The 26,392-nt window shown below is 44.9% G+C and overlaps 1 protein-coding gene across 5 annotated transcripts in view; it reads left to right on the top strand.

Moving 5' to 3' along the window:
* The window catches only part of PACS2 (phosphofurin acidic cluster sorting protein 2), an 83,808-nt gene that overhangs the window by 45,000 nt on the left and 12,416 nt on the right, over positions 1-26,392 (top strand). For 2 of the 5 annotated variants that reach the window (XM_085300281.1, XM_085300283.1), the window contains exons 9-20: positions 679-836; positions 2,945-3,035; positions 4,401-4,478; positions 5,238-5,359; positions 6,128-6,260; positions 6,540-6,644; positions 7,561-7,667; positions 8,376-8,530; positions 11,846-11,956; positions 14,029-14,137; positions 21,485-21,527; positions 25,340-25,382. In XM_085300281.1, the coding sequence (XP_085156407.1) occupies positions 679-836; positions 2,945-3,035; positions 4,401-4,478; positions 5,238-5,359; positions 6,128-6,260; positions 6,540-6,644; positions 7,561-7,667; positions 8,376-8,530; positions 11,846-11,956; positions 14,029-14,137; positions 21,485-21,527; positions 25,340-25,382 (1,255 nt within the window). The remainder of the gene's footprint in view (positions 1-678; positions 837-2,944; positions 3,036-4,400; positions 4,479-5,237; positions 5,360-6,127; positions 6,261-6,539; positions 6,645-7,560; positions 7,668-8,375; positions 8,531-11,845; positions 11,957-14,028; positions 14,138-21,484; positions 21,528-25,339; positions 25,383-26,392) is intronic. The other 3 variants (XM_085300282.1, XM_085300284.1, XM_085300285.1) reach the window with 2 other exon arrangements.

The raw sequence follows: 26,392 nt of genomic DNA on the forward strand, positions 1-26,392 counted from the left end.
TGAGCTGCTGCTTTTCTAGAGCTGTCATCCARAAAGCAAGCTCTGAACTGTGCACAACTGCACAATAGATGCCTGTTTACTCTGTTGTATGTGTGAAGAAGCCCATGGAAGTTATGATGTGAATGTCTGTTTTTCAGTTTTGCATGTGGGTGGCAACTAATCCTTGTCCAGGTTTCGGATGCCTCTTGTGGACATTTTTGTCACTTTTCTACTTGCTTGGAAATTAGATACTGAAATCATGAGGTGGTCGTGGCAACTTTTTTCAGTAAAACCCAAGACAGGTTACACTGTTGGGAGTATTGCATTTCTATACTTGTGCTAAGAAAAACGGGACTTTTTAACACTTTGTTTATAGAGTGGGTTGTGTGATGATGGAATCCGTTGTTAARGCTTGTTCATAGATGCCTTGTCTAATGGATAGCTGTTGCTTAACCAGATACTGACAAGCTTGACCACCCCTGCAACACACACTGCTTAATGTTTCTGTTGGGTAATAGTGCCCTTGCACTGGAAACAGAATCTTTCTCCCAAGTGTGCCCTCTCCTCCCTGCTGTGAGTTGTCTGGGGTTGACAGCCTTACAGGGCTGGTGTGCTGCAGCCCCCAAGGGAGCTCAGATGATGTAGGATTCATTTGGCTCTTAACTGAGTCAGCAATTTCTGCTTTTGTCCTGTGTATAGGTTCTGGATTCAGAGCAGGACCCAGCAGAGCACGTTCCAGAGGTGGAAGAGGACTTGGACCTTCTATATGACACTCTGGATATAGAAAACCCTAGTGACAGCGGGCCAGAAATGGAGGATGATGACAGTGTCTTGAGCACTCCAAAGCCAAAGTTAAAGTAAGTATAAGATGGCTAGTTTTGGCCAGCCCCCTGTAGAGTGTAGCCTGTTTGATCAAGTGCCCTTTGCTCTGTCCAGCATCAGCACAGATATAGTTTCTGTTCCCCACTGCTTGCCTTCCTTCTTGACTCGGTGCAAGAGCCTTAGTGTGTGTTACGATAACTTGAATGACTGCTCATGAGCTAATAGTATGTGTGGGGAATCTAGCTTACTGCAGGCGTGTTTGTTTCTTTGTTCCCATCGAATGTTCTGCCTGCTCAGCTGGCTGAGCTCAAGGTAGAAACTATTGCTGGGCAGTGGAATTAAACCTTACATAGGTGCTTTGAAGAGATGGTAGAAACAGGCAGGAAATCTGATGCTGAGGCAGGAGGAGATGTAGTTGGGAGCTACAGGGGTAGAGAGGAGGGATGGACAAGGCAAACTGCCTTTCTGGAAAAGCTGATAAGATCCTACATGGAAGGATGGTATTGGCAGGGAGAGAGCAGGCAGGACTGTGAGAAGTAGAGCAGTTCCTCAAGGCCTAAGGGAACTTACTGTGGCTCATACAGATACACCCAAGAACCAGTTCTTGTGGGTTCTGGCAGGTGGGCGGTCACAGCAATGTGGAGCTGAGCCAGGGGTTCAGCTGCTGTCTTGGGGCTCAGGGTCTCAATCAGATGCAGGACCCTGGGCTAGCAGAGCGGTGTCACATTTCTGCCTGAATAAAGATTTAAAGCATGAGGCTATGGGAGCTAGTCATGCTTCTGACAGACATGTGGATGCATGCTCAGGCCTGTTCATTCCAGAGCCATCACAAYATCACAAAGCTTAGAACTGCAGAAGGTCGGTACAGTATCTGCTAAACGCCAGCTAATTATCAGATGTACCAGTGTCCTAATTAACATAGAATGACTTAGGCTAAGAATCAATTCTTAGTCTGGAGCCACTTGTTTCTTATCAATGAGCTAGAAGACAGTAAGGATAGATGGGGGCAGGAGTAAGTACTGGGGCTGGTGGCTTTTAAAGGCATTTGGAGCTTTACCTGATGTATTGTGAACTGGTAGATCCTACCTTGAAGGGATTTGGAGGTAGACATGTTGGGGTAAGCAGCTGCCTTGAAACAAGGTGAAGTTTATAGTACATGCACTGAGAGCTTGTGTCTTGTTCCCTGGTACCATAGCTGAGGCGCTAACTGTTCTGGGATATATGACTGCTGGAATAAAAGTCTGTTGTCTCTACACTTGATCCTGGGGAGACAGCTTTTGGCTTACTGTGTCCAGTTCTTGTGTTTATATCTTCAAAAGGATGTTAAGAATTCTGATGCTTGTAGGCAGCTTGCTTTTGCAACTAAAACTTTCAGTTCCTTAAATTGTAATAGAGTCCCATAGCCTGCTGTGATGAGCTGCGTTTCTTCGTGGAAGCACAATCTGATTGTATGCACCACCTTATCTTATTCAGCAAATGTGTAATTGGATCCTAGGGCTGGCAGCCAAATCCAGATGAAAGCTGGAAATAAAATCCGTATTAGCACCAAAAGTCACTTATCCACAGGAGCAGAGAGTATCAGTGGGGGACAGTAATTCCACTTCATTTGCTGTCTTTCGGTCATGAGCGAGGCCCTATCTGGAATGGCATCTAATTCAGTATTTGCACAGCTGGAACAGGAATTGCACTGTGAAACTCTGCACCTGGTGCTTGGGATAGTGGGGGCACAACTGCTTATGTGGAATGAATGTGCATCTGTTCTGCTGTGTGAAATGCTAGACCTATAGCCACCTTGCATTTTAAGGAATGAAAAGCTGCCTCTTGCTGTGTAATATGAGGGCACGCAGGTATTTCTAGTGAGACCTTAATAAATATGGTCTGATGTGTCCCAGGTGACACACTGGATACATTAAATGGAGGTTGGTCAGACAGTGTCAGGGCTAGACAGGGGTCCCTGGACTTGCTAACTTCTCTTGCTCACATCCTTTCGCTCACAGAAACAAGTTGCTTGTAAATTTTACTTGAACCGTCAGGAGCAGTAAAACACGCTAAAAACAGTCATTGTTGCTTCACTGTGAACTTGTTGAATTATTGCTGTAACTGGTTTTAATAGCAAGAAACTTTTTTYCCTCCCCTTATATAGACCTTACTTTGAAGGACTGTCACACTCCAGCTCTCAGACAGAAATTGGTAGCATCCACAGCATCAGGAGCCAGAAAGAGCCATCAAGTCCTGTAAGTCATGTTTCAAGATGATTATTTATCTGCAGTTAATGTAGCAGCCTCAAGATTTCCCCTACCTATCTGCATTTCCTTTGAAACTAAAGTGCTCTAGCCCCATGGTATTAACCTGTCATGTTCAGCCCTGATAACAGCGCTGTCTGTATTTGCACATGTAAATTAGAGCATACTTTCTGATCCCAAAGAATTGGATACAGAGACGTGAATTTTGTGCTAAGAACATATGGTTTGTGGTGGGGGATTTGTTTTTTTTTTTTTTGCTTTTTTGTTTGTATAGCAAATGTAGTTTTGACTCAAGTGGATATCTTCAGGTTATGTGTTTAGTAATTTCTGATGGTATAAATAGCTCAGATTTGCGCATAGTAGCAATGAAAGCCAGGGTGGGAGATATTCCCTGGGAGCTCTGTGGACTCCCTCATATTGCTAAGAGAAAGCTTTACCACGTTGATGCTGTATTGCTCTTCAGGATGGTGGCTGGAGCAAATGCAAGGGAAGCTCATCCTCTTTTCTGTATACTTCTGATGAGGGTGGTATATTAGATTGAAGAAAATACAACGCAGTTCCAGAGCATTTTCTTGCCTCTCCTGCATTTGTAGCGCATCATTTGGTGTGAGTTGGCTGAGTTTCTAAGACTGTGAGTGAAGGGGGGGGATATTGGAGCCCTGCTGGTCATGGGGCAGTGTGTGCCTCCAGGYGTCTAGCTCCAGAGAGAGACGCTGATGAGCCGCAGGGCCTTGATGGGAGAGTACATGCTGCAGTCTGCACTGGAGTTGCCTGTGCCCGGAAGCTCTGGAACAGGGGCTCCAGTGGAAACYTTGCCCTGAGCATCTGCCAGTGGTCTCCCAAGCTGTCACATCCATTGGTCACCTGTATTGCTTGTCTGTGATCATTGCTTGTGGCACCCCTTGTCTGGTCAGGCTCCCGGTTCCTATGAGCCATGTGCTGGGTCGTGGCAACACTCYGAAGGCGGTGGGATTTGCAGAACGCTGAGGCTGTTTCTGTGCAGCAGCTGCAGGGCTATCTGTGCTGGTTAATGCCTAACTCTGTCTGTAGTTGGCAGAACTTGGCCTTGCAGAGACCAAATCCCTTTGGATAGGTACCAGATCTTCTTTTGGGACTTTGTGATCAAGTTTTTAAACGTGAATGTTGCATTAAATTTCTGTTGAGGAATCAGTTGTTACCATGCCATATCCTATGCTAATGCATTCAGTTCTAGCATGAAGAGGATGSGTTCCCACTCGTGCTCCAGAACTGCACAGTGTTTAAACAGAAAACTGTGTCTTTTGAACAGCCTGATCTAGAGTGTGTGGCTGAGAATTGTGCTGGTGCTATACCTCCTAATACCTGGCTTTTCTCAAGCAGGTAGAAGTGCCTGAAAAGTCCAAGAGTCTTGGAACCAAACATGCAGGCGACAGTATTTCTGACACTGTCTCTTACGTAAGTTGAGAACTCACTTGTTTGGGTATCAGCTGTGAACTGCAGTCTGTGATATGTGTCTGTATGTCCATATAGCTACATATACAATATAACTCATGTAGATAACATTAGCTGCAGTGAAGATAATGCTGAGATGTCCTTCTGACCCCAGCTGTTGGATGTTCATGTCTTTCATGTCTTTTAGCCTTTTGAAATGGGAATGCTTTACATGGACTTCTGTTTAAACAGACTTTCTCTTGGTTTGTGGAAGACTGGCCCAAAGTGTGCTGCTGACTATGTGTATTGTCCTGAAAAGAGTTCTTAGGGCTGCATTTAATTGTACAAAAGTACAATGAGGTCTGGTCTCTCCAAGTGTAATTGCTAGGAATTCAGCTGGTCCTGGAGTAAAAATCCCAAACCTAGGGTTGTTACTGCTGAGATACACTGTTCGTAACACTTCTTMTATGACTTTTCTCTGTTAGTTATAATAAACTGAGTTAATCTGCRTTGCATGAGGAAGTATATCCCTGCTTTAAGCTGGGAGAGTGTCTGTTACAAAGCTCTGTTTCTGAGCACCTTTCCTGCCTTACAGCTCTCTTATGAGGTAAAGCTGGGACCTGGCAGCCCCAAATAGTGAATATTGACTTGTCCCTTGTGGCAGTGAATAGTGTGTCTGGGAGGGACAAGCTGAATATGCACCAGATAGAACCAACCTGAGGTGCATGGTTGGGAGGCAGAGGGAGGCTTTGTTTCTTATTTAGGTGCTTTGTGTGTTTGCAGGAGTCTAACCAGCAAGCTGAGGTCCAGGAAGCTGAACTTCCCACACCAGACGTGTTTGTCGAGAAGCTCCCACCCAGTGGAAAGATCACCAAGACTGAGTCCCTCATTATCCCATCCACCAGGTAGAGCAGTGGCACAGCATTGTCTCTGCTGCAGGGCTGCGCAGGAGGGCATGGACAGCCTACTAGTATTTGTTTGGGCTGGCCCTTAGCTCTTGACTGCAGGAAGAGTCTCCTTGTGTTCAGGCACTCAAGTGATGGTGCTTGAGATGTGGATACTTGGAGCCCTGAAGGGCAGCATTGCTCCAGTGTTGCTCAGGGATGATTCCTTGATCTGTCTCCTCTCCTCATAACTGCTCTGTGGCCAAGGAAGTTTTTTGTAACACTGAGGACCTGCTGGCTCAAAGATACTGTTGCTAAATCAACGTGTGATGCAGATTTTCTCCTTAAAAGTAGTTGCTGAGTCTGCCTAAATACTGTTAAGTCTTTTSAGAGAGAGGAACAACCCCATCAGATAAATTAATCTGGTTATCTGCAARCAAATAGATTTTCTTCTGTTTTCTGTGCTGCTTTTGGATGTGCAACTGCAGTTCACATGACTGAGTCCTATCTTGCTTGTKTAGCAACAGGGCAATGTTGTGGGTCTTAGCATGGGTTATGGAAATTGGCCTGGGACTCCTGGGAATATGCTCTCTAGCTTCTCCATGTGCTCAATAGCTTTTCCATTATCAAATTAACAGATCTCAAGCTAGCTCAGATCTGCATGTATGATAGTGGTTATACCTCTGCTGACAGTGATGAGATTGCCAGATGTGGTTGGTATGGGGTTTTGARGATGAATCTCACTCAGAAATAAGCCCTAAGTGGAACATGATCACTTCTCGCTACCAGGTCTGAAGGAAAGCAGACTGGACGTCGGGGAAGAAGCACATCTCTGAAGGAGAGGCAGCCAGTGAGGCCACAGAATGAGAGGGCAAACAGTCTGGACAATGAACGGTCTCCAGACACCCGCCACCACTTACAGGTATGAAAAGTATTGCTGCCTCTCTAGCTACTTTTAGTTTTTCTCTTCTCAAAACCGTCTCCAGTGATCCCTTTTCTTCTGGCCCAAGTGTTGTCCTTGCTGAAAGGGAATTGGGCCCTGCAGCTCCTAGTCTACCCTGCTGATGAGGTGACCGTGTACTGACCAGCCTATCCACAGATGTTTTTTGTAAATTCCCAGAGCTGGAGCTATGGGCTGGAGCTATGGGTTAGAGCTGGCATCTCCTACAATTATGTTCTCTTTGTGTCTTTGTATTTCCAGATCCCCAGGAAAACTGTATATGACCAGCTAAATCACATCTTGGTTTCTGATGACCAGCTGCCAGAAAACATTATTCTTGTCAATACGTCTGATTGGCAAGGCCAGGTAAAGGCAGGAGACATGATCTGAAGCACAGCTTTCCTTGGCTGTCCCTCCTCAGCAATGGTGTGAGTGCAGGCCTTGAGCTCAAACACTAGCCAAGTAGGTTCTCCCACTTGGCTGGAAGAGCACTAGTGGTCTGTGGGGGCTTACAGCRTGCTGGGGGATCGATTCCAGCAGAGTTACTGGTTGCAGTTGCTCCAGCACACTTGAGAGATGGAGAGGTGCCTTCTATTTGACCAGAGAGGTGGCAGAGGTGGAGAGAGGGCTTTTAAGTCTTCCTCCAGTAACATTAGCAGGTTGTATATGCAGTATCAGTGGAGAAGATGATRGTGTTGACCTGGGGATATGGATTAATGGTGTGGAGTTTGATAGAAGTGTGAGGTAATTACTGAGACTTGTTAATGTTATGTCTGTGTATATCTTATTTCCCTTTGAGCTGGATGGAGGGGGAAGAATTCATCATGAGGAATGTGTGTTCATAGCCTTTTCCTTTTTTCAGTGCTTGAGGGTGGGCAGAACATTACATTTGTCAAGTTCTTTTTAAGTTGTAAAGAACTGCAACTGCAGTTCCAGAGGCAGGTAAGTAGGAGAGTCTGCTCTTATCTTCTGCAGCTTCCCTGCTCTCTGGGGCCTTAACAAACTGCTCTTCTAAAGTTATTGTTGGCATAAATGCCATATTTTTGAGTGTTGTTGACATTGGTCAAGAAGGTGCAGTGGTTCCAGTCTTTTAGAGGAAAASCTTTTCTTTGGCTGAGGCCCAAGGAAAGAAGTGTTTAGGAAACCGCTACCTACAAATTGGGCACAAGGAGAGCGCCCATACTTTGCTGTGAAAAGCCCTAAGAGGCTGAGGGAGGTGGGATTTTCTTTTTGTGATAAACTGTGCCAAAAAGGACATTGATATGTTCTGTTCTTTCCTCAGTACCTATCAGATGTCTTGCAAAAGCATACTCTGCCTGTGGTCTGTACGTGTTCCTCGGCTGATATTCAGGCGGCTTTTAGCACTATTGTCTCCAGGATACAGAGATAGTAAGTTCTGACCTTGCTTATTTTGTTTGTTCTGCCTCCTGTAGAAAGGAGGGCTTGTGGTCCTTAGCTCTAAAAGCCTCTCAGCTCTTGTGCCCCAACGCTCAGGGAATTTTCTGTCTAGTGCTCGAAATACTTCTCCCCTCCACTCTCCTGAAGTCAGTGGTGTGTGGTTCTTCAGCATTTGCCAGCCTCGCACAGGTGTTGCTGTTCTGCCATGTTTGGGGGGGMATACAAGTCTCCTATCATCAGCACAGCTGATTTTACACGATTGCTCTTTGGAGGTTGCCTCTAATCTAAAAAGCACTAAAGCTTTCAAAGCTGATAGGTAGATTTTAAATTAGGATGGGTGTGTTTGTTTTTTGTTTTTTTCCTTAAGGTGATATCTACTGAGGGCTGTGGATACCAGAATGTGTTCCCTGACCCAGCACAATTAGCTGTGATGCATGCATCCCAACCTGGATAGTTAAATCAAACCCTTTAGACTGTCAAAATGTGTCAAAGAAAGAGCAAGGAGGCCAGTTAAAGTATTGAGCAATGTTGTATTTTATTAATGGTGTTTTAAGCTGCTACTAGTCATTGTGTTATTGCCTTGTGTATTGAACAAGCTCTTTTTTACCTTGACTGTTATTGAAGAAAATTTTTGTCTTATTCTTAAATAGCTGATTGGAAGCACAATGATGAATATGTTCCCTCTTTTTTTTTGTCTAGCTGTAACTGCAATTCCCAGCCTCCAAACCCAATTAAAATTGCAGTGGCCGGAGCCCAGAATTACCTCAGTGCTGTGTTGAGGCTCTTTGTAGAGCAGCTGTCTCACAAAACCCCAGACTGGCTCGGCTACATGAGATTTTTGATCATCCCTCTAGGTAAATAAGGAACAAATTTTTTTTTGTAGAAAGATGAATGAGTTAAATGTGATGTGTTCCCTCAGGAACAGCCCTCCTGGAAGCTTTGGCCAGGTAACTGGCTGTTAAATGAGGCAAATGTCATGCTGCCGTAATATTGTTTGTTTGCATTGCTTGTGTTGCATGAGTGAATTTCGTCTTTATGTTTTTGATGCCAAAGTCTGCTTGTAAACCTCTTGTTTGAAGCAGGGGTTGAGTCCTTTCTTCCCAAATGGGGAGGTTCTTATGCATCTTTTTATCACTACGCAATGACTTCATAGAATAAYGTTTTGGAAATCCTTTCTCTGGCTGAAATCTTATTTATGGGGTGCAGTGTTTCCCGAAGCAATAACTGTTCTAGCCTCTTCCAGGCTGACACACAAAATATTTGTGAAAGAAGAAGGAGGAAATTTTAAAGGCTCTGAAACTGCTGAGAGTTCAAATTATTAAAACTACCTGTGTCTTTTGACCATTCCTTTATGTCTTATTCTCCTTGAGTCTTTTCCTCAGTTTTCTAGCACCTCAGCTTTGCCTTTCCAACAGCTCTAGGTTACTGCTTGGCTGGCAAGTAACCTAGCTTGGAGTGTTTGCATCCCGGGGAGCGGAGCGGACCAGCGATAGCACTGGGGCCTCGCTGCTGTAGGCAGGAAGATGAGGAGCATTCTAGCCGGGGCCTGAGAAGCAGGGCAGTCGCCTATGCTCAGGGAGCAACATCTGGGCAGTGCTGGTGTGTCGTAGGGGGTTGATGCAAGGGGTCAGYCTTGTCTGATGCTTGGTTTGTGTGAGCAGCTGCTCACACAAGTGAGGGCACCTGAGTGACACAAGTGGAGCTTGAAGAGTGCTTTTCCRTGGTATATTCCAGTCTTCAAGGTTTGCAACTGGCTGGATGGTGTTTGTTTGCTCTGACTGAGGGAAGGCAGAAGGTGCTGCCTGGCCCCATGGACGGGGTGTTAGGCTGTGTCAATTTAGTGGTRGGATTTGCAGAAGGTAAATGAAGAGGCCTGGCTCTCTTCTGTAACAAAAACATTTAATTCCAAAGGAGCTAGCAGGAAATAGTCCTCACCTTCTCCTGGCCTGAGGAGAGGAGCGCAGTGTAGTTTTCCGTCCCATGGTCTTTGGTTATTCTCTCTTTAAAAAATTATCCAAAAATATTAGCTAAATCTTACAATGCACTTTCAATCTTAAAACTCTTCCTGGTAATATAAAAAAACAAAAGGGAACAAAACACTGAACTGATAGTGGAACTGCTTCAGAACTGTGAATATTTTTAAAATGTATCTTAAAAATATAAACTTCTCTAATGAGACTTTCCCATGAAAGTCTGTGTTATTTCTTGATTGTATCAAGCACTCATTTCTGGCCAGCTTTCTGGCAGTTCATCGGTGTGATTGTGTAGCAACCTCCTTTTGACAATTAATGCACCAAAGACAGTGTGGTGACTATGCCATAAACATCTAGAAGGAAAAGAGTTTCTGCTGTTACCAGTGCCTTCTAAGTAGGGAGTGGTGGCTTTTTTTTTCTTTTAATTTCTGAGATGGTTTTACTTTTTTAGTCCACTACTCTGTAGTGAGAGATGAAGAAGAGTTAATGCACAATGGCTTGTTGTCTGCATCCTGCTCACATGCTTCTGATTCTTTGGGTGAAAGACTCCCTTGATGTCCAGACCAGTGAAGTAATGATTCAAAGGAGCAAATAAAAGAGAAACAAAGTTTTTTTTTTTTGTTGTTGTGGTGGTGTTTTTGTTTGTTTTCAGCATTTAGCCCCTGTGGCTACAGCTTCTCARCAGATCTCGTGTTTGGTACTTGGTTCCGACTGTACGTGATGTGTTTTCCCAACATGTGAGAAAGCTGTCACTTCTCCAGTGCATGATGCAGAGCTATTCTGCAYGCACTGTTTAAAACTCCACTATAAAAGAAAGAATGAGTCTTAAAGTAGCAATCATCCTGAGTGTCCAGGAAAGAACTTATGCTCTAGTCTCTAATGAAACCAGGGAGAGCTCAGAGATCTTTKGCTTGAAACTCTTGAGGAAGTCTGGAAATTTGTGCTAGTCTGGAGTTCTAAGAAACACAGTGATTTTTTTTCCACTATGAGTTTTACTGGAGGATGGAGAGTATATTTAAGCAATCTAGGGTGTTTTTGGACTCRTCGGGTTACTGATTACCAGCTGATGACACAACTGTTGTGGTCTCTGAAAATGTGGCTTGATGTGAGAATTCAGTATGTAGGGAGGATAAAACTAAGCTGTTTGGGAGAAGCTCTGAGGCCTGTTCACAGATGATTTTAAACACCCAGGATCCACACTGAGCATGGAAAGAGCAAAGGCTGAAACATAATGACTAGAAAGTCTAATCCTGGTGCACCTTTTCTCCTGTACTGGAAACTGGAGAGGCAGTTACAATGGCATATCATCTGGTTTCCAGAYACATGCAGCCTAAATTGCTGGTGGCAAATTGTAGATACCTCCCCAGGGCAGAGGTTGCCCCTTAAACGCCTTCCCTCTCCTGCTCAGTGTCAGTAGGTGTGAAGGCAGATCTCCATCCGTGGCTGCAAGATGGAGCCTGCATGAATAAACTTGGTGAAAGTAGTAGGTCTTCCTGAGCTCACAGAAGAGTGTTGGGTGTAGCTAGGGCAAGCAAGGACCTCAGGTGTATGCCAGCATTCACCAGGGACTGTGCTCTTCAGACTCTGCTTCTATCTTTAATTACAGCCTAATTATTGAACTTGTTGTGGCTTCTTTTGCACCTTCTCTAACCTCCCCCCCTACCTCTCTCCCCCGGGTTAAACAAGCCTCCCTGGGCTGGAGATGATTGCTCCTTCTGTGTTGCAGAGCAGCCACGGGGGATGAGTGGTGTTTGGAGGGGATCSCTCTCCTCTCGGCAGAAGTGGCCTGACCTCACTGCRTGCAGGGCAGCTGGGAGGGAGAAAGGGCTGCTGTGCAAGATGCTTGCAAAACTGAGTGCCTGAGGTGGAAAGCTRTAGGGCCTCAGGGTCTTCCAAATCRTCTAGTTCCTCAGCAGTTTCCCAGTCCTGTTTTCTTTGGCCTTTTCATATTTGGATTGCCTGGGAGGGAGGGATATAACTCTGAAAGAAGTCAGTGATGTTGAAGCAGTGTCCCTATTGGAAAATCTATTCGCTTGCTGTTGTAGAGATAAGCTTGACTAACTTCTTTTTAATTATAGAAATTTATTTCTGAGGTGTCTAGTGTAGTTTTGATTTTTGGAATTTAATTGCAGAMAGAAACCACACCTGTGTTTAGTGCTGGGAAGAACAACTGTCATRTTTTCCTTTCTTTCTTAGGCTCTCATCCAGTGGCCAAGTATCTGGGGTCTGTAGATTATAGATACAACAACTTCTTCCAAGATCTAGCGTGGAGAGATCTGTTCAACAAACTTGAAGCACAGACCACTGGTAAGACCACGTGTCTGTGTCTGGCCTGTGTGGGATAAAAGCTTTGAATGAGTAATTTTAGTAAAGGTCGAGTAAATACAAAAGGAAGCAGACAAATGTTTTTGTTCCTCTTTTCTCCTTCCTCCACCTCATGCCCTTTTCAGAGGCTGACCTTTGCGTGTCCTCCGCTTAGTGGTCTGCAAACATTTGTTGGCTCTGAGAGGCACTAGCTGCCTCTGAGTCACATTGTTTTTCCTAGCTCTCAGTTTTGTTTTTTGATGTGAAGGTCTCACTACAAAGTTTACTACATCACCGCCTTTGGTGATCTGGAGAGCCAGATCTGGAAAACTGCAAATTCTGAGAAGATCAACTTTTATTAGTTGCAGAAGAAAATGATTTTTGGCATATCTGAAATTGCTGGCAGGATCTTTCTCATTAAAAAAGAATTTTGTTCTTTGCCAGTATTGTAACATGTGAGAGCTGCCCTTGGTCAGATCAACAAGTTCCTGATGTGAATCTGTTCTAAGCCAGAGTAAAATCTTACTGAATGTTAAAGTACTCAATTGCTTAAAATATTAATGCTTACAGTTTTTCCATCCGTTCCTACAAGAACGGAAAGAAACAGGAGAAAGGAGGATTTGCATCTGATGTTTAGGCCTCCCTGAAGGCTTGCAACTTGCGTGAGGAGCAATGCTCTCATGGTGGCCTATCCCTCGCAGGAATTCCCCTAGCAGGAAAAAGCATCAGCATTTTCAGAGCAGTGTGAGGGTGGGGGGTTTCAGTATGCTTCTCCTGCTGGAATTACGGGGAGTGCCTGGGGCTCCCTAGGGGGATAGGATGCTTGCGGAAGTCATCCTCCTGTGAGAGGAGGAAAGAGATGCCTCTTTCCAGGGGATATTTTGGAGCCTTTTCCAGCAGATGGGAACTTGGCTGCAGCCTGTTCTAGCTGTGAAGTTACTCCTACTTGGAGCAGAAAGGTGGACTGGAGGTCTCCTGAAGTCCCATCTAACCTACATTTTTCTGTGATTCCAAGCTCGTGGAAGAACAGATACCTAGAATAGGTCTCTTTTAATTCCTTSCTGCACTTGAAAATGGTAACAAATGTAAATACAAGTTTGCCCTTTGTGTCTGGCTTAGGAATACTTCATTAACTATGGAAGTCCAGCCCAAGAGCTGTGTCCCTTCATTAATAGGGTTTATGCTGCAGCCCTTATTTACTTGCCCATATGCTGTGAGGAAAATGCATCCCCATTTCTGTGCAGTCCAGGCCTTGTGGGTTCCTCATTTTCATCCGGGCAGAGAGAACATACAAACCCTGTGATGACTTAAGGAGGTCTGGCAAGGCATGCTAGCTTTTCACAGTTCGCTGCTAAAATAACTGTTGTTAGAGGCTCTGGGTTAAAATATCCATTAAGGTATGGAAGTGCCTGGTGAAGGTAACTTGTGTTCCCTTATCTCATGGTTCGGGCTCTTTGCCTGAATGAAAGCAGTGTGGAAGGCATTGAGGGAATTGTCCCTGCCAACTTGAGGCAAATACTCACTCACAGACTTTAAGCATGCTTGCTGATAAACACATGATCTTTGTGCTCTTTCTACCCTTGAAAGACTGTCAGTCTTTCAAATATCTCATCAAGACATTGAGTTCATTAGGAAATCAGGTAACCCAGACACTGGTATGAGCAGAGCAGCTCACCAAGGTCCTGGCAGGGAAGGCTGGGCACTTTCTTCAGCAGCTGCCCACAGTCAAGAGGGACAAAAGTCTAAAGTTGACTCTGAGCAGATACGCTTTTGCAAAGAAAAGTGTTTTAGCAAATATAAAATAACTGTGATATTTTCAATAAGTAATGCTGTGTACAGAACTCTACAACTCATGTGCTTTCCTAGTCTTTTATCTCTGAAGCTCTTGTAGGATGTTGGCTTATGTTTAGACATGTTTTGCAGCACTCTGGGGTAGGTTGCAGAGCTTCCTTCAGAAGATGCAATTCAAATGCAGCTGGCTGGGTACCATTAGCTGCTTGGCTGAGCAGGTAATGGACAACACTAGTGATGGTCTGAGAATTCACTTCATTTATTTTCTCTTTGCTCTGTTGCAGTTCCAGAAACGCCTGATGTCGTCTCCAGAATAACGCAATATATAGCAGGGGCAAACTGTGCACATCAGTTGCCCATTGCTGAAGCGATGTTGACATACAAGCAGAAAAGGTATGTTACTAATGTAATACTRACTTGCCAGAATGACCAGCAGGTTGCAGGTGAAGTTCTTCTCTCATCTTGTGTGCTAGCAACCTTAAACTTGCTCCAAACTGCAAACAGCTTGGGAGCGTTATCGTACCCTGCACCCACTGATGTATCCCACTTTAGATAACAGTGAATCTAGAACAGGGACAATGTTCTGCTTTTTACGCTTTGAAGACCTGAGAGGTTTGGGAAAGTGGGACGAGGAGGTAGGGGGTACGACTGTATCTGCTTAAGTTCCAGATGTCTCTTACCACAGAGAGTTTTGCCAGCTTTACACCTGCCTTTCAGTTGTTCTGTAGGTGAGAGACTTTAGGTGTAAGATTGCAGACTGCAGCATTCCCTCCTTACGGTGTCTCCTGTGAGACCTGGCCTTTTTGCACCAGCATTGAGGGAACCAGAACTTTTTCTTTTTAGAGCTGTCTGTAAATAACAGAGCTCACCACAGAGGAGACAAAATGCTTGTTGTGAGACAGCTGCAGTCTACAGGACCTCTGCTGAGGAGGGCTAACCAGGTTTTCTTTCAGCCTCTCCTGAGGCATAAGAAGCCTGTTGAAGGGAGGATTGCGGTCTGAAAACCAGCTGAGGAAGTATGAAGAGCCTCATGTGGCCAGGGTCCCAGAAGAAGAGTACTGTCACTGAAGGGGGGGAGATGCGGTGTTTCTGAGACAGTTGAGACAAATAGACTGTAATTCACACRTGTCCCAATGACTGGTTGTCAGAGCAGGACAAACACCCAACTCGTGATTTTCTCCATTAGGGACTAGCAATCTCATGCAGAAAGTGGATGACTTTAATTATCCCTGCTGTATCTGTTCTGCTGTTGATGGTTTGTTAACATCCCTCCTTTGTGCCTAGTTTGCATAAAAACTGGGAGGAATTAGAAGTGTAGACATGGTCACTTTTTGCCCCTTTTTGCAAAAGCTCAACATATTACTTTTTGATTCGTCTACCTATTCTACATTTCTTTGCAGAAATGATTTAGTAAAACTTAGCTCATTCTTGATACTTGCCTAAGGGAAGTATTTCCAGACTGACTAGTCCTTTAGAAAAGGGGCACTCTCTTCACATACTTTTTTTTTTTCCTCTCATAACTATTTTTGAGTACCTGAACTTCATCTTTATCAGGTTAACATTACTGAAGTTTGGAAGGCCAGGGGCAGTGGAAGCTTCAGTCTTTTATCCTGTTCTTTTTTGGCATAAAGACTTCCCATTAGTTACAAATATAACAATGTACAAATGTCCCAACTGTACAAAAGTGCAGATAACCCCTTCTGATGGCTGCCTTGCTCATTTCCCTGCACCTCTCAGTTGTTGRCTTCTGCACCATCTTCACTGCCTTCTGTGGTCCCAGTTGGAGGTTTATGTTCATAATTAATGCACATTTAATCATTTTGGAGTTTCTGCTATGTCCAGAAATATCAGTTAGGTATTTTGTTGAAAAAAAAAAAACTTCTGAAAACTACTTCAGTGAGTAGACTCACCACTCCCAGCAGTGTGCATGATCTCTTCACTGAGTTGGTCAGATCAATTTGGGTTTTAGACCCTTTGGGCCTTCCYGTGCTGTGCCCGAAACTGAGAAATTCATGTTATGCTGCAGGCTTGAGCCCTGCAGAAGGTTACTTGGAAGAGAGATCACTTAGATCTGTACTTGTAGCCCACRGTCCCTTGGTATCTCTGTTGTATCCACTTAAAAACAAGTTCCACTTTCAGCCAGATACCCCATGAGCAAACTGGAGAGTGGGTTAGAGGAGCAAACTCCCATGGAGTGATGGGCAATTATTTCCCCATATGGCTTCCTTTAGAAATGCAGTCTTGGAACTGGCTGAGGGAAAGTATTGTGGGGGGGAAAAAAACGAAAAACAACAACAAAAAAAAAAAACAGAAATTGGGTTTCCATTAGCACTATCTAAATGAATGCATCACTTTATTGTAAGTATAATAACATATTTATCTCTTCCTTTGGTTGCTTTCTGAAAAGGAAAAAGAGCTTTCATTTTGATTTTACCCTAAGGTATTGGTTTATTTAGGCTTCCTCTCCTATCTCGTTTTCCCTATGGGCTGGTCTTTCGTGTCTTGTTTAACAGTTCTGCAGGTCTGGGATGCTCAGTTTATGCTTCAGGTTAAATTCTGCTCGCTGCTTTGAAAGTATGGCATCTGCTGGCAGAATGCACTTTAAAATGACTGCTCTGCCTTTGGACCGCACGTACGGGTTCCCAGCGTATAGACTGAACGGGAATGAAAGGGTTGTTGAGGAAGTAGCCTTGAGCAGTAAAACATTGTGACGGTAGGTTTTTCCTTCCCTGTTCCRTAAATAATCCTTGCTGTTTGGCCACAGCCATCAGAGGATATAGTGTAGTTCCAAAAGGATCAGARCTAGCAAGGACTTTTATTTCCCATCTGTTGGAGCTCTAGGCTCTGCTCAGGGCATGCCTCAGGCCTCTGGTTTTGGGGTTGTGCCTGTAAGGTTCAGCCATACAGTGTCTGAGTGCAGATCAGGGAGTCTTCTCCTGGTAATAGAAAAATTGAGGCCTCTTCTTTTATTGGCAAGCTATCTCATAGGTATGGGACTTTTCTGAAGCTAAGAAATGAGAGATGGTGTATGCTAATGGTGAGGTTGGGGTCTCTGAGATGTTACTGAGACCCCCTTGCTCTGCAGGAACTCCTGTTCCAAACCACCTGATTGTAGGCCACTACTTGTTTTGTCTTCATTTCACGAAGTTACTAGAGCTGAATCTCCTTCAAGGCCAGAGGTGAATGGCTTCTCCAAGGCCAACTTCCAAGGCAATGGTCCATGTAGAAACAGCAGCACTAGCTACAAATGCRTCACAAGACCAATCTCCCAGAATCCTGGCATTCGTTCTGTTAAACAAGCCTTAGTGGTCCCAGGAAAGCCAAGGCAGCAAGCTAGTCTTTAGGGCATAGCTGTATGTGATGAGCTGCTTTATAATTTTATTGCTAACTATCCCTGTTTTGACTGACCTCTGCTCTCCTTCCTGTCCCCTTGTTCTGTTTGTCATGGCGAAAGGTTGGCGCATGTACTGCCTGTGATGGATTGCATATGGTGTGAAAGCTTTGTCCCATTTCTTTTGGAGCATCTGCTGACCTTACCTGAAATTGAGGGGACTGGGAAAGAGGAAGGGGTTCAGGAAGGAAATGAATTGTCATTTCAACTCCTCTGTGTTACACTGGGTGACTTTTTTCTCTGAACTCTAGGAGAAATACTAGTTACTAAATTGCCAAGCAACACAGCAATGTAGGTAACATTTGGGGACCTGAGACAATGCTGACAGGGATGGGCTTCTCGCTAGCAGCGGTRTATCATCCAACATTGATATCTCCCTGCACAGCTCTCCTGAATGAAACCYTGCACTATTTGGGATTTGTGACTGGCAGCGGACACTTGTTCCCCATGTAGCTGGATTGCTGTAAACCTGGGCTGATGTCACCCACTGTAATTCAGCTCATGCCGTGTGGYTTTGGGATAGCCCTTGCATGAATCTGGGGAGCAGTTTGGCTGTTGGAAACGAAARCATTGCACACTCGTCAGGGTGAGGGCTGGGTCATTTCCTACTTCATTACATATTTATCAAAAGCTCTCTACTCTTTTGTGTTGTAAAGAGAACTTCCCCAGCTCTTGCTCCCTGGAGCAAGCACTTTGGGATGGAGAGAGCGCTGGTTCAGGCCCTCAGCAATAAGGAAGCAGGGATGATGCTGATTTTTTGCCTGCTGCATGTCCCCGACTCTCTGGAGGGCAGTGGCCAGGCAGTCTTACATTCCTTTCTCCAAGTATTTCTTCCAAAGCACYCTACAGCAATTGCCGAACACTAACACAGCTGGTGAAGATGGAGCCAGTCCCTCCTCTGGTTCAGCAGTGCATGCATCACCTGGCTCGTCTCTGCAGGAACCTCTTGTGCAGCCGTGGGAAATGTATTAAGAATTAATTTGTGCCCCTCGACTCATGGAGCAGTGTGGCAGAGGAATGAGGTCAGGGCTCAAGAAACAAGCCAGATGTCCTGCTGGGTATGGTCGATTTTTGGTGGGAACATGAAGGGTGCTGGACAACTGCTTCCTTGGGAAACGGAGAGGTGACTCATCAAGTATATCAGTGGGACTTGGAGTTGCTTTGTGCTTTGTTTGGTTTGACCGCTGGAGGCTTCATGAAGCAGGGACAGTGTTAGCCAGCAGGGAGCCACAGCCGTTCAGTGGGAAGGGTAGATGCTTGCTACCAAAGACAGACCCTGAGAGGGTTGCTGGTGATGCCTGGTCTGAACTCTTAGAGGCCTGCTTATCCTTTAGTGATAAAAGTATCTTTTCTGTAGCCTCCTGAGGGACCTGCTCAGAATAAAGGCAATACTTGGSACCCTCCTGCTAGAAGATCACAACTGTTTGGCTACATTTGAATCTGGTTTGGGTTGCTTAAACTATAAATGTAGTCTTAGTATTTTATTAAAAGGCTAATAATGGGCATAACTGCTCTACAGTGGTTATTCAGTCTCGTACTGTAATACTTCTGTGCTTTGCAGCTTAATTTGTCCTTCTCCACAGAAGTGAGAGATGCTATTCCTTTCCTTTGTTAGGCAGGTGGTTCATGGTGGTGTGATTTCATCTCATTTTTAAGAGTCTTGAAGCATTTTAATCTGGCTGTCTTTGTTCAACCTAAATTAATTTCTGATTTGGKGAATTCTGTGTATTTGTCTTGGGTAGTTTTCAGTTTTGCTTCCTGCCTCTGGAAAAAGGCAGGGGAGAGGGAGCCTTTGGGTCCGTTTCTGGACAGATCACTGCGGAAGACTGATTGCAGATGGCTGGATCAGAGAACCCTCCATACCAGATAAGGAATATTTTCTTTCTTTCTAGTCTCTTTCTGTAGATCTGGARTTTTCTCCAGAAGTACCAATAACCTCACTGAAAACCACAAACAAGGGTCAGGTCTAGCTTTAAATTATAGCTGAGATATTGGGGCCTTCAGAAGCATTGTGAATAAAACCAGTATCCTGGATGTCGCTATGGGGATTAGAACCTTCTGTGATCAATGCAACTGGGAACCTGTATGGCCTTGGTAAGAAGAGTGAACAAGCTTGGGGCCTGCCTTTGCAAGGACAGGGGACCTCTTCATTGTAGGGCACTGGTAGAGGAAAAGAAGGGGCCTGGGCCAAGGTGAGGGGATTCTGTGTGAATGTTTTGGCAATCCTGCAAGCCAAGAATAATGAAGAATGTGAAAGAGAAAGTGGAGAACATCTCATTTTTCCTTCCAGTTGCCATGGAGAAGAGCTATTCTGGTAAGCTACTTTTTCAGAGGTGTGTGTAGAAGGTTTGAGTTCCCAAGAAGATGTGTGACAGGACGGCTGAAATCCAGCAGGATTGCTTTGGAGACAGCCCATGTATTGTTGTGAGCTRTGATGAACTATGAAGCAAATGATTTCTTTCAGAATTACCCCTCATMTCTCCTCAGCAATAGTCTAGGCAACCTAGGAGAACCAAAATGGGTTTTCTGCTGGAACTGGGAAGGGTTTGTTTTTTGAGAGCTTGAAGCAAAACAGTCCAATAGTTCTCAGAACACTAAATGTGCTACCAGTGTGCTTCACTTGTTTGGTCAGCAGGACTTGCTCCTGTCTGCTTCACAGCCAGTGGAGCTGAAGAAAGGAAAAGAAAGCTGAACCTCTGCTCTCTGCTTCTCCTAACAGCTCTGTAGGCTTCTCCTTTCCTTGCAAGAGGAGCTGGAAATCTCATGATCCTGAGAAATTTATTTGACAAGAGGCCTGCTACTGTGGCTGAAAGGATGTAACCTTTCTGACTCCCAGCACAGAACTGTGGACCTTATCTGATTGTTTTCTCCTGTGCTGTGAGGGGAGAACGAACATGCAGTGCCTGGCGATGTGGAGTAAGAAGGGAGCAAAGCCTCTGGCTCTATTGCAGAGCTCAGCCAAGAGGAGAGGCTATTTACAAAAGCAAACTCTGCTTTGGACCAAGAGGGAACTTTAGCTGAGTCATATTTCCTGCAATTATATGCCATGCTTTCCATAGGGCTTAGAGGAAACTGTCCAGCCCGTGCTAGTCATGCAACGGTTGGCAACCTTTGTGCATCRGGTGCATTTCAGATTTGTGCTGGGGACAGCATAGAAATACCTGCTTTCCTGAAGTATTTGTGTTTCAACCAGAAAAATTTTTGGTGAAGGCAATACTGGATTTTTTTTTCCTGAATTCTTTAGTGCTCTAGTCATTGGGGCAGCACAGAGACATGAAATTTTGTCTTCCTCCTATCTGTTTCCTGCAGTAGGCCACTGAGAAGCATACTGTGTCTGGGCCATGCAGTCACTTCCCTTGTTGAACTCTAACTCTTTCCAGTATGCAGCTGCAATCCTGCAGCTATCTCATCACCCTGCTGGTCCATCTTCTCTATAGCACTTGAAGGGTGCAGTAATTCTGTAAGCCTCCCTGTCTGCTTTCCTTCTTGCTCAAATCTTGCCTTCTTGTCTGTCTTGAATCTCTCTCCAACTGCTGCTTGGTTTGACTCTGGCCTTCATTGCCAGTCCGTTCTCTTCTCCACTCTCTGGCTTCTGAATCCTGGGCAAGTTCTGGGCAGGGAGAGCTAATGTCTTTGTTTTTGAAATGTATGTAGTGTTGTCTTCAGGTGTTTCTGGGACATAATGTGTGTTTTGGTTGGTTTCGTTTAGCTGTTCACCGTTCTGGAGTTGGTGTCCTGGTTTACCTAGTATGCTCTGCTTCCACTCTGATGCGTAACTTCTGTAGTGTGCCTGTCTAAGTGATCACGAGCTCCAAGTAGTAGGGGACATGTGTCTGTGTGTGTACGTATGTATGTACTTGCTAGTGCTATACRAATAACCACGTGTCACGGCTTATAACCCCGTGGCAGGCTAACTGCTTTAGCGATGCTGGGATATGCAAGGTATTGCACATGACTCCAAAGGTGGGACGTGTGAAGGCCATGAGTGCAGAGCGCTTCAGGTACTAGTAAGTAATGCGCAGTTCTCCATGTTGTCGTGGCACAGATCCATTTCCTTGCAGTAGGAGGTTGTGTGTCTGTAACAACTGCCATGCCATTAAAGCATGTTTCTCTGTGAAGTGTGAGGGAGGGCAGAGGAGACCTTTCCCTTGCGAGATGTGCCAAAAGCTGTGTGCTCTTCCCCACCCATGCAGATTCTTAGCGTGCTGGCAGGGGGTCTTGAAAGGAGACACTGGACTGGCGCTTGCATACTGTCCGTCCCTGCTGCATGCTTGAATGCAACATATAAAGTGAGTATTGTGCCCAGTGTGGATACAGGCTGTTAACAACTCTTTTCTCTTTGCCTTTAGCCCTGATGAAGAGTCTTCGCAGAAGTTCATTCCCTTTGTCGGGGTGAGTGTTATCTTAGTTATGCTGTCTCAAACCAGCTAGATATTTGCAAGCACTGGAACAAACTTGCCCGAGTTCGAGGGTAGAGCAGGAACGCTAGGAACGGTTAAGGTAGTGTTAGCAGTATGGCTGGATGCAACTGCCTGCATGTAGGTGAACCTCTAACTAAGATCCCTCAGCAAACTACTAGGTGTTTTTTACTTCCCAGGCAGGTGGCTTGGGGCAGCTCTGTGCAGTGTCCCTGCCAGCACTGAAACAGACACCACAGCCTTCCTGTTGCCTTGTTCAGGCAATGCAGGCAGGAAAGTGTAACACCGAAGTGCTCCCAACCACTGCCTGTCCACATCGCTTTGCTGCAGGCTAAATCAGCTGGTGGAGAGTTGCTGCTGGGCCACAGGCAGAGGCGAGTGGTATGCTCCTGGAAACCTGACCTCAGGGTTGCTGTTCTGAAGATTGCCCTGTATAATTAATTCCTCTGTATTTGCTATTCCAATGTCAATCTCCTGTGCTTATCACAAAGTCTCTAGTCCTCTTACTGTCCCATCCACTAGTGGAGAGTACATCCCACCAAACAGATCATTTATCACTGTTATGTTTGAGTCTGAGACAGTAACTATTTAATACGTTTTAATATGTAAATAAGTAGTTGGGATACTAGTCTCTGTTTTTGCCTCCTTTCTTCATTTTTAAATGTTCCTAGCTCAGGGGACTGAGTGTCTGTGCTGGGCTGTGTCCATGCTTCTGTCAGTGTTTTGTGCACTAGGTACTTTGTGTTTTCTAGATTCCGTCCCCTTATTTGGTTCTGCTCTTCTATTTCTTAAATTTTAGGTGTAATGACATTGACCTGCAGCCAAAAGGATATCCCTTGACAGCTCTTCAGCTACTGGATGTCCTCTTCGYAGCTTTTACTGCTCTCTCTTAGCTTTTCTCCCTTGCATGCTTGTTGTCTTGTTCTTCTGTCTCTGCATTAAGCCAACTTGTGTATGTTCCTGCTTGTATCCCTGTCAATGCGTCAGAGCTAATCTGAAATCCTAAGGCTTTAATGGGTTTAGTCTCTCTTGCCCTCGGRCTGACCCTGCTTTCATTCTGGCATCTCTCTCCCCTGGTGAGAGTCTCTGCTGTGCTYCTGTGATGACAGTCTGCTTTTGTCAAAGGAAAGTTGTCCTCTGCTAAAGTAGACAGACRAGTCTGCCTGACTTGTTCCCTGCTGATGAGTTTTGCCATGATCTTCTCCCATATACTGTGAGTAATGGTGAAGAACTGCCATTATGAAACAGYCATTTCACTTTTCCCAATAACAGAAAAAGCCCAGAAGGGTTTCAGAGGTCTTGGACTATGCTCACTGTAGCTATTAGCTACAGCAAAGCTTTTCCTCCAGGCTGATTTAGTTTAGTGCTATATATGAGCAAATGGGGCTCAGAATGTTTGTCCAGTTGCTCTAAAATGAGTATAGTTCTTGCATTAGCAACACTTTTCCAGTTTATATTTGAATGGCTAGAAGTGGGAAGAGTGAAGAGCTTTCTGTTCTGTGTTTGTAACACTGCTAACCTGAAAAAAAGCTTTCCTTGAAAGCACACACTGACTTCCTGCACTGGCTGGGATTGAGGGTAAAATCAGTGCTTCTCATCTCAGCTGCTGAAATACTCCTAATGCAGTAATTMCTCCTGAGATGCATGCCTGGAGTGACCCTGAAAGGCAGATTACAGGTGTCACAAAGTCTGGAGCTGAACACGAACACTGGTGTTCTTTACTTCAGTTGCTGCAACATGCTTGGAGCTGTTGGACAATGAGAGGAGGGAGCCAGTGGTGTTCAGGTTTGGGGTTTCTGAAGTTGGTTGGACTTAGCTGTTTTTTTTAGGGCAAAYGTGTGCCCTGGCTGGGTTGTGTACAGTCTTTGATTGAGAAGCGGGCACAGCAGTGCTGTGCGGCTCAGACAGGCTCCAAGGTGATGAAGGTAAAACCTTGTGAGGGGGGGCGGTGGGATGTGAAGGCAGGGGTCATGGCTGCAAGGCTTAACAGCCGTGTGCCTGTGTCGTGCCAACAGCTGATTGCCAAGAGAGCTCACAGGATGCATGTTCCTCCTGAAGGGAAAGGAAGGTGGCTTCATCATCCCCTGATGGATACTGCYTTGGAGCTGGAGCAGTTTCAAGCCTGTCGCTGAATGAAGGGCAGGGAAGGTGTCTAACCTAGTCATCTTTCTTCTGTGTGTTAGTACCTGAGCATCTTCAGTCAGCCAACAGAAGGGAAAAGACCAAAAGAGATTTCCTTTCTGGCATGCAGATCAAGAAAGTTTTAGACAGTTTTGTGTTGTCTGTGTTTTTTTTTTTCCCATAACTCCTTTGCCTCACTTCTTGTTTCCAGCTAGTTTGTGAAGCAGGTTCTTAGCCTTTAACACATACTGCACAAACATTTGCTAGACTCCAGAGCAAAATCTATTGCCCTTTGATGGAGACTTACCGAACTGAGCTGTGACCTTCACCAGAGGAGATAACTCCTTCTCCCAAGCCAGTGCAGCATCAGGGAACCACTGCACACACTGCTGAAATAGAGATTGCTAGTGCAAGACTGAAGTCAACCAAGAATCCACCAGAGCTTGAGAGCTCTCTGAGATCTGAAGTGTCGAACGTGCAGCCCCCCTGCTCCCCCAAGGACTCCAAAGGACTGCACAGCATTTTGCTTCTAAAGATTGACTGCTTTCTCTTGATCGTGTAGCGTAGAAATCTGTTCCTTGTAGATGGGATCTGGACATGGTCATGTCAAAGTTTAACCATCTTTTGTTTTCAAACCAAATAGATTGAGCGTCAATTTCTCTTTCTAACACAGATTTTAGTGACTTGAGGTGACTGTGAAACTCTTTCTTGTTGTTTGTTCTTCTTTTTCTTTAATAGTTTAGACATTAGCCCTGGATACAGGTTTCTTAAGGACCTCCAAGAAGGGTCCTCTCTCTCTGCAGTGTGGAGAGATGTGATTCCTATGCACCCTAGCARGTTATTTGTATAGAAAGGCCATGCCTTTTTGTATCTCCAAGAGTTATTTTATCTTTCTAGACATGGTTCATGGTAGCTTGCATTCACTGGCTAGTCAATTGCTTTGTATCACAAATTATTGCTATTCTCCAGGTGTAATATTTATYGTCATCCTAGATGTACCAGCTGGTGGTTGGCCATATCAGAATGCATTTTCACCTGTGTGTATGTATGATGTGATTGAGATCGCTCTGACCTGTCCGTGTGATGGTTTATCCATGTGCATGCCTGCAGGCTTTGCCAGGAGCTTTTTCTTCTTTGCCAGGCACTTCCTGTGTTTGGACCCTAGAAAACTTTAATCAAAACCTGTACTTTGCTGCTTTCATGGCTCCCTAACAAAGCCCAGCTATGCTGCACCCTGCAAATGGCTGCACTTGTGTGGTAGAATATGTTCGTGCGTAATTAGCAGGTGCATCAAAGCAATGTTAAAGAGAGATTTATTTGTTCCTCTTTCCTGTCCCGTTTTCCTGGGTGTCAGGGCAAGCACAGTAGTTGGCATAGCTTGGGGCTGGCCTTGGGCTATTCAGAGTTGTGCAGGTCTGTAACAGCTCTGTAGGGTCTGTGCTGCCTTTTATATCAAGTCAGTGAAGGGTTGTGAGCTGGTGCAGCTTGGTTGGACACTGCAGAGATYTGCCTGGCTCTTCAGAAGATTCCACTTTTTAATATACTTTCATATTATTCTTTGACTGCAAGGACAGTGCCCAGGTGGTTGTAGGACTGGCTTACTTTGGAGTGRAGGTTCCTGAAGTTCATGGGACTGCTGTTTCATAGAGCTCTTCTCTCTTTCAGGTGGTGAAGGTTGGAATAGTGGAACAATCTTCTGCAACATCAGGTATTATATATGTTTTATTTCACACAGGTCATGGGAGCCTGACCTCATGGGCTGAACAGACTTGTCCATTGCTGATGATTTGGAATTTTTTGAGATGGAGTTGGATTGTGTTAGCTCCCAGTTCTGTTGATTTAACTCTCAGCATCTGTCCTCACTCTCTTTCAAGTGGCCCTTTTCCTTGTTACTTTACAAGGAGTGTTAGGCAGCTGAAATTCTCTCACTCTCATCCAGGAAATCTGGTCTAAGATCTCTACTCAGATATGCTCAAACATTCATTTTTCTTAAGATTGTTCTCAGTGGGGTGAATTTTTACTGCAGTGATTATTTGAAGCCCCTTTTCCAAACTGGAGAGGCAGCTCACTGAAATTTTATGCCCATCTGTCTAYGCTGGGTTCAACTGCCTAGTAAAATCAATCTCAAACACATGCCCAACACTGGAAACTCCTGTAAAGGCACCTAGTTTGCCAATCTGACAAAGAATTTGGTCCCAGATATTCTAGTGGGGTAGTGTAAAACTGACTTGCATGGTACAGCACGCTTTACATGCATGCCTGTGGGRTGTCTTATCAGTGCGAACTTGTTTTTTCCTCCTTCATATGCACTACTGGTTAGTATTTTTTTCCTAAACTATTGGGACTTTACCATTAAGCCTGTAGCCTGGATTGYACATAGGTGTGTGGAAAAAGCTTTTATGTGGGTTGCTTCATACTACCACACTGCTCCCAGCACCCTCAAAAGTCCAGCATGAAAGGAACAAGGACATGGAGGATAGAAACAAGGGGGAATGGGGAAGTCCCTATAGTCAGCCAAAAATGACTGGATTCTCCAGGTGTCTTGGAATGGTGCTGATCTGTCACGGTCACGGGGGAAGATGCTCTAGTAGGTATCAGTGGTCTGGGCTCTCCCTGACAATGCAGGAGGCTTGAAATTGGCTGGGAACTTTAGAGCAGGTGCCAGATGGGGAGCCCAGAGGAGTGTGAATGCCTGTCCTTGCCTCTTACCAGATTATA

This window comes from Rhea americana, unplaced genomic scaffold (assembly GCF_003343005.1).
Source record: "Rhea americana isolate MKP2758 unplaced genomic scaffold, rheAme1 scaffold_162, whole genome shotgun sequence".
NCBI classification, from domain to species: domain Eukaryota; kingdom Metazoa; phylum Chordata; class Aves; order Rheiformes; family Rheidae; genus Rhea; species Rhea americana.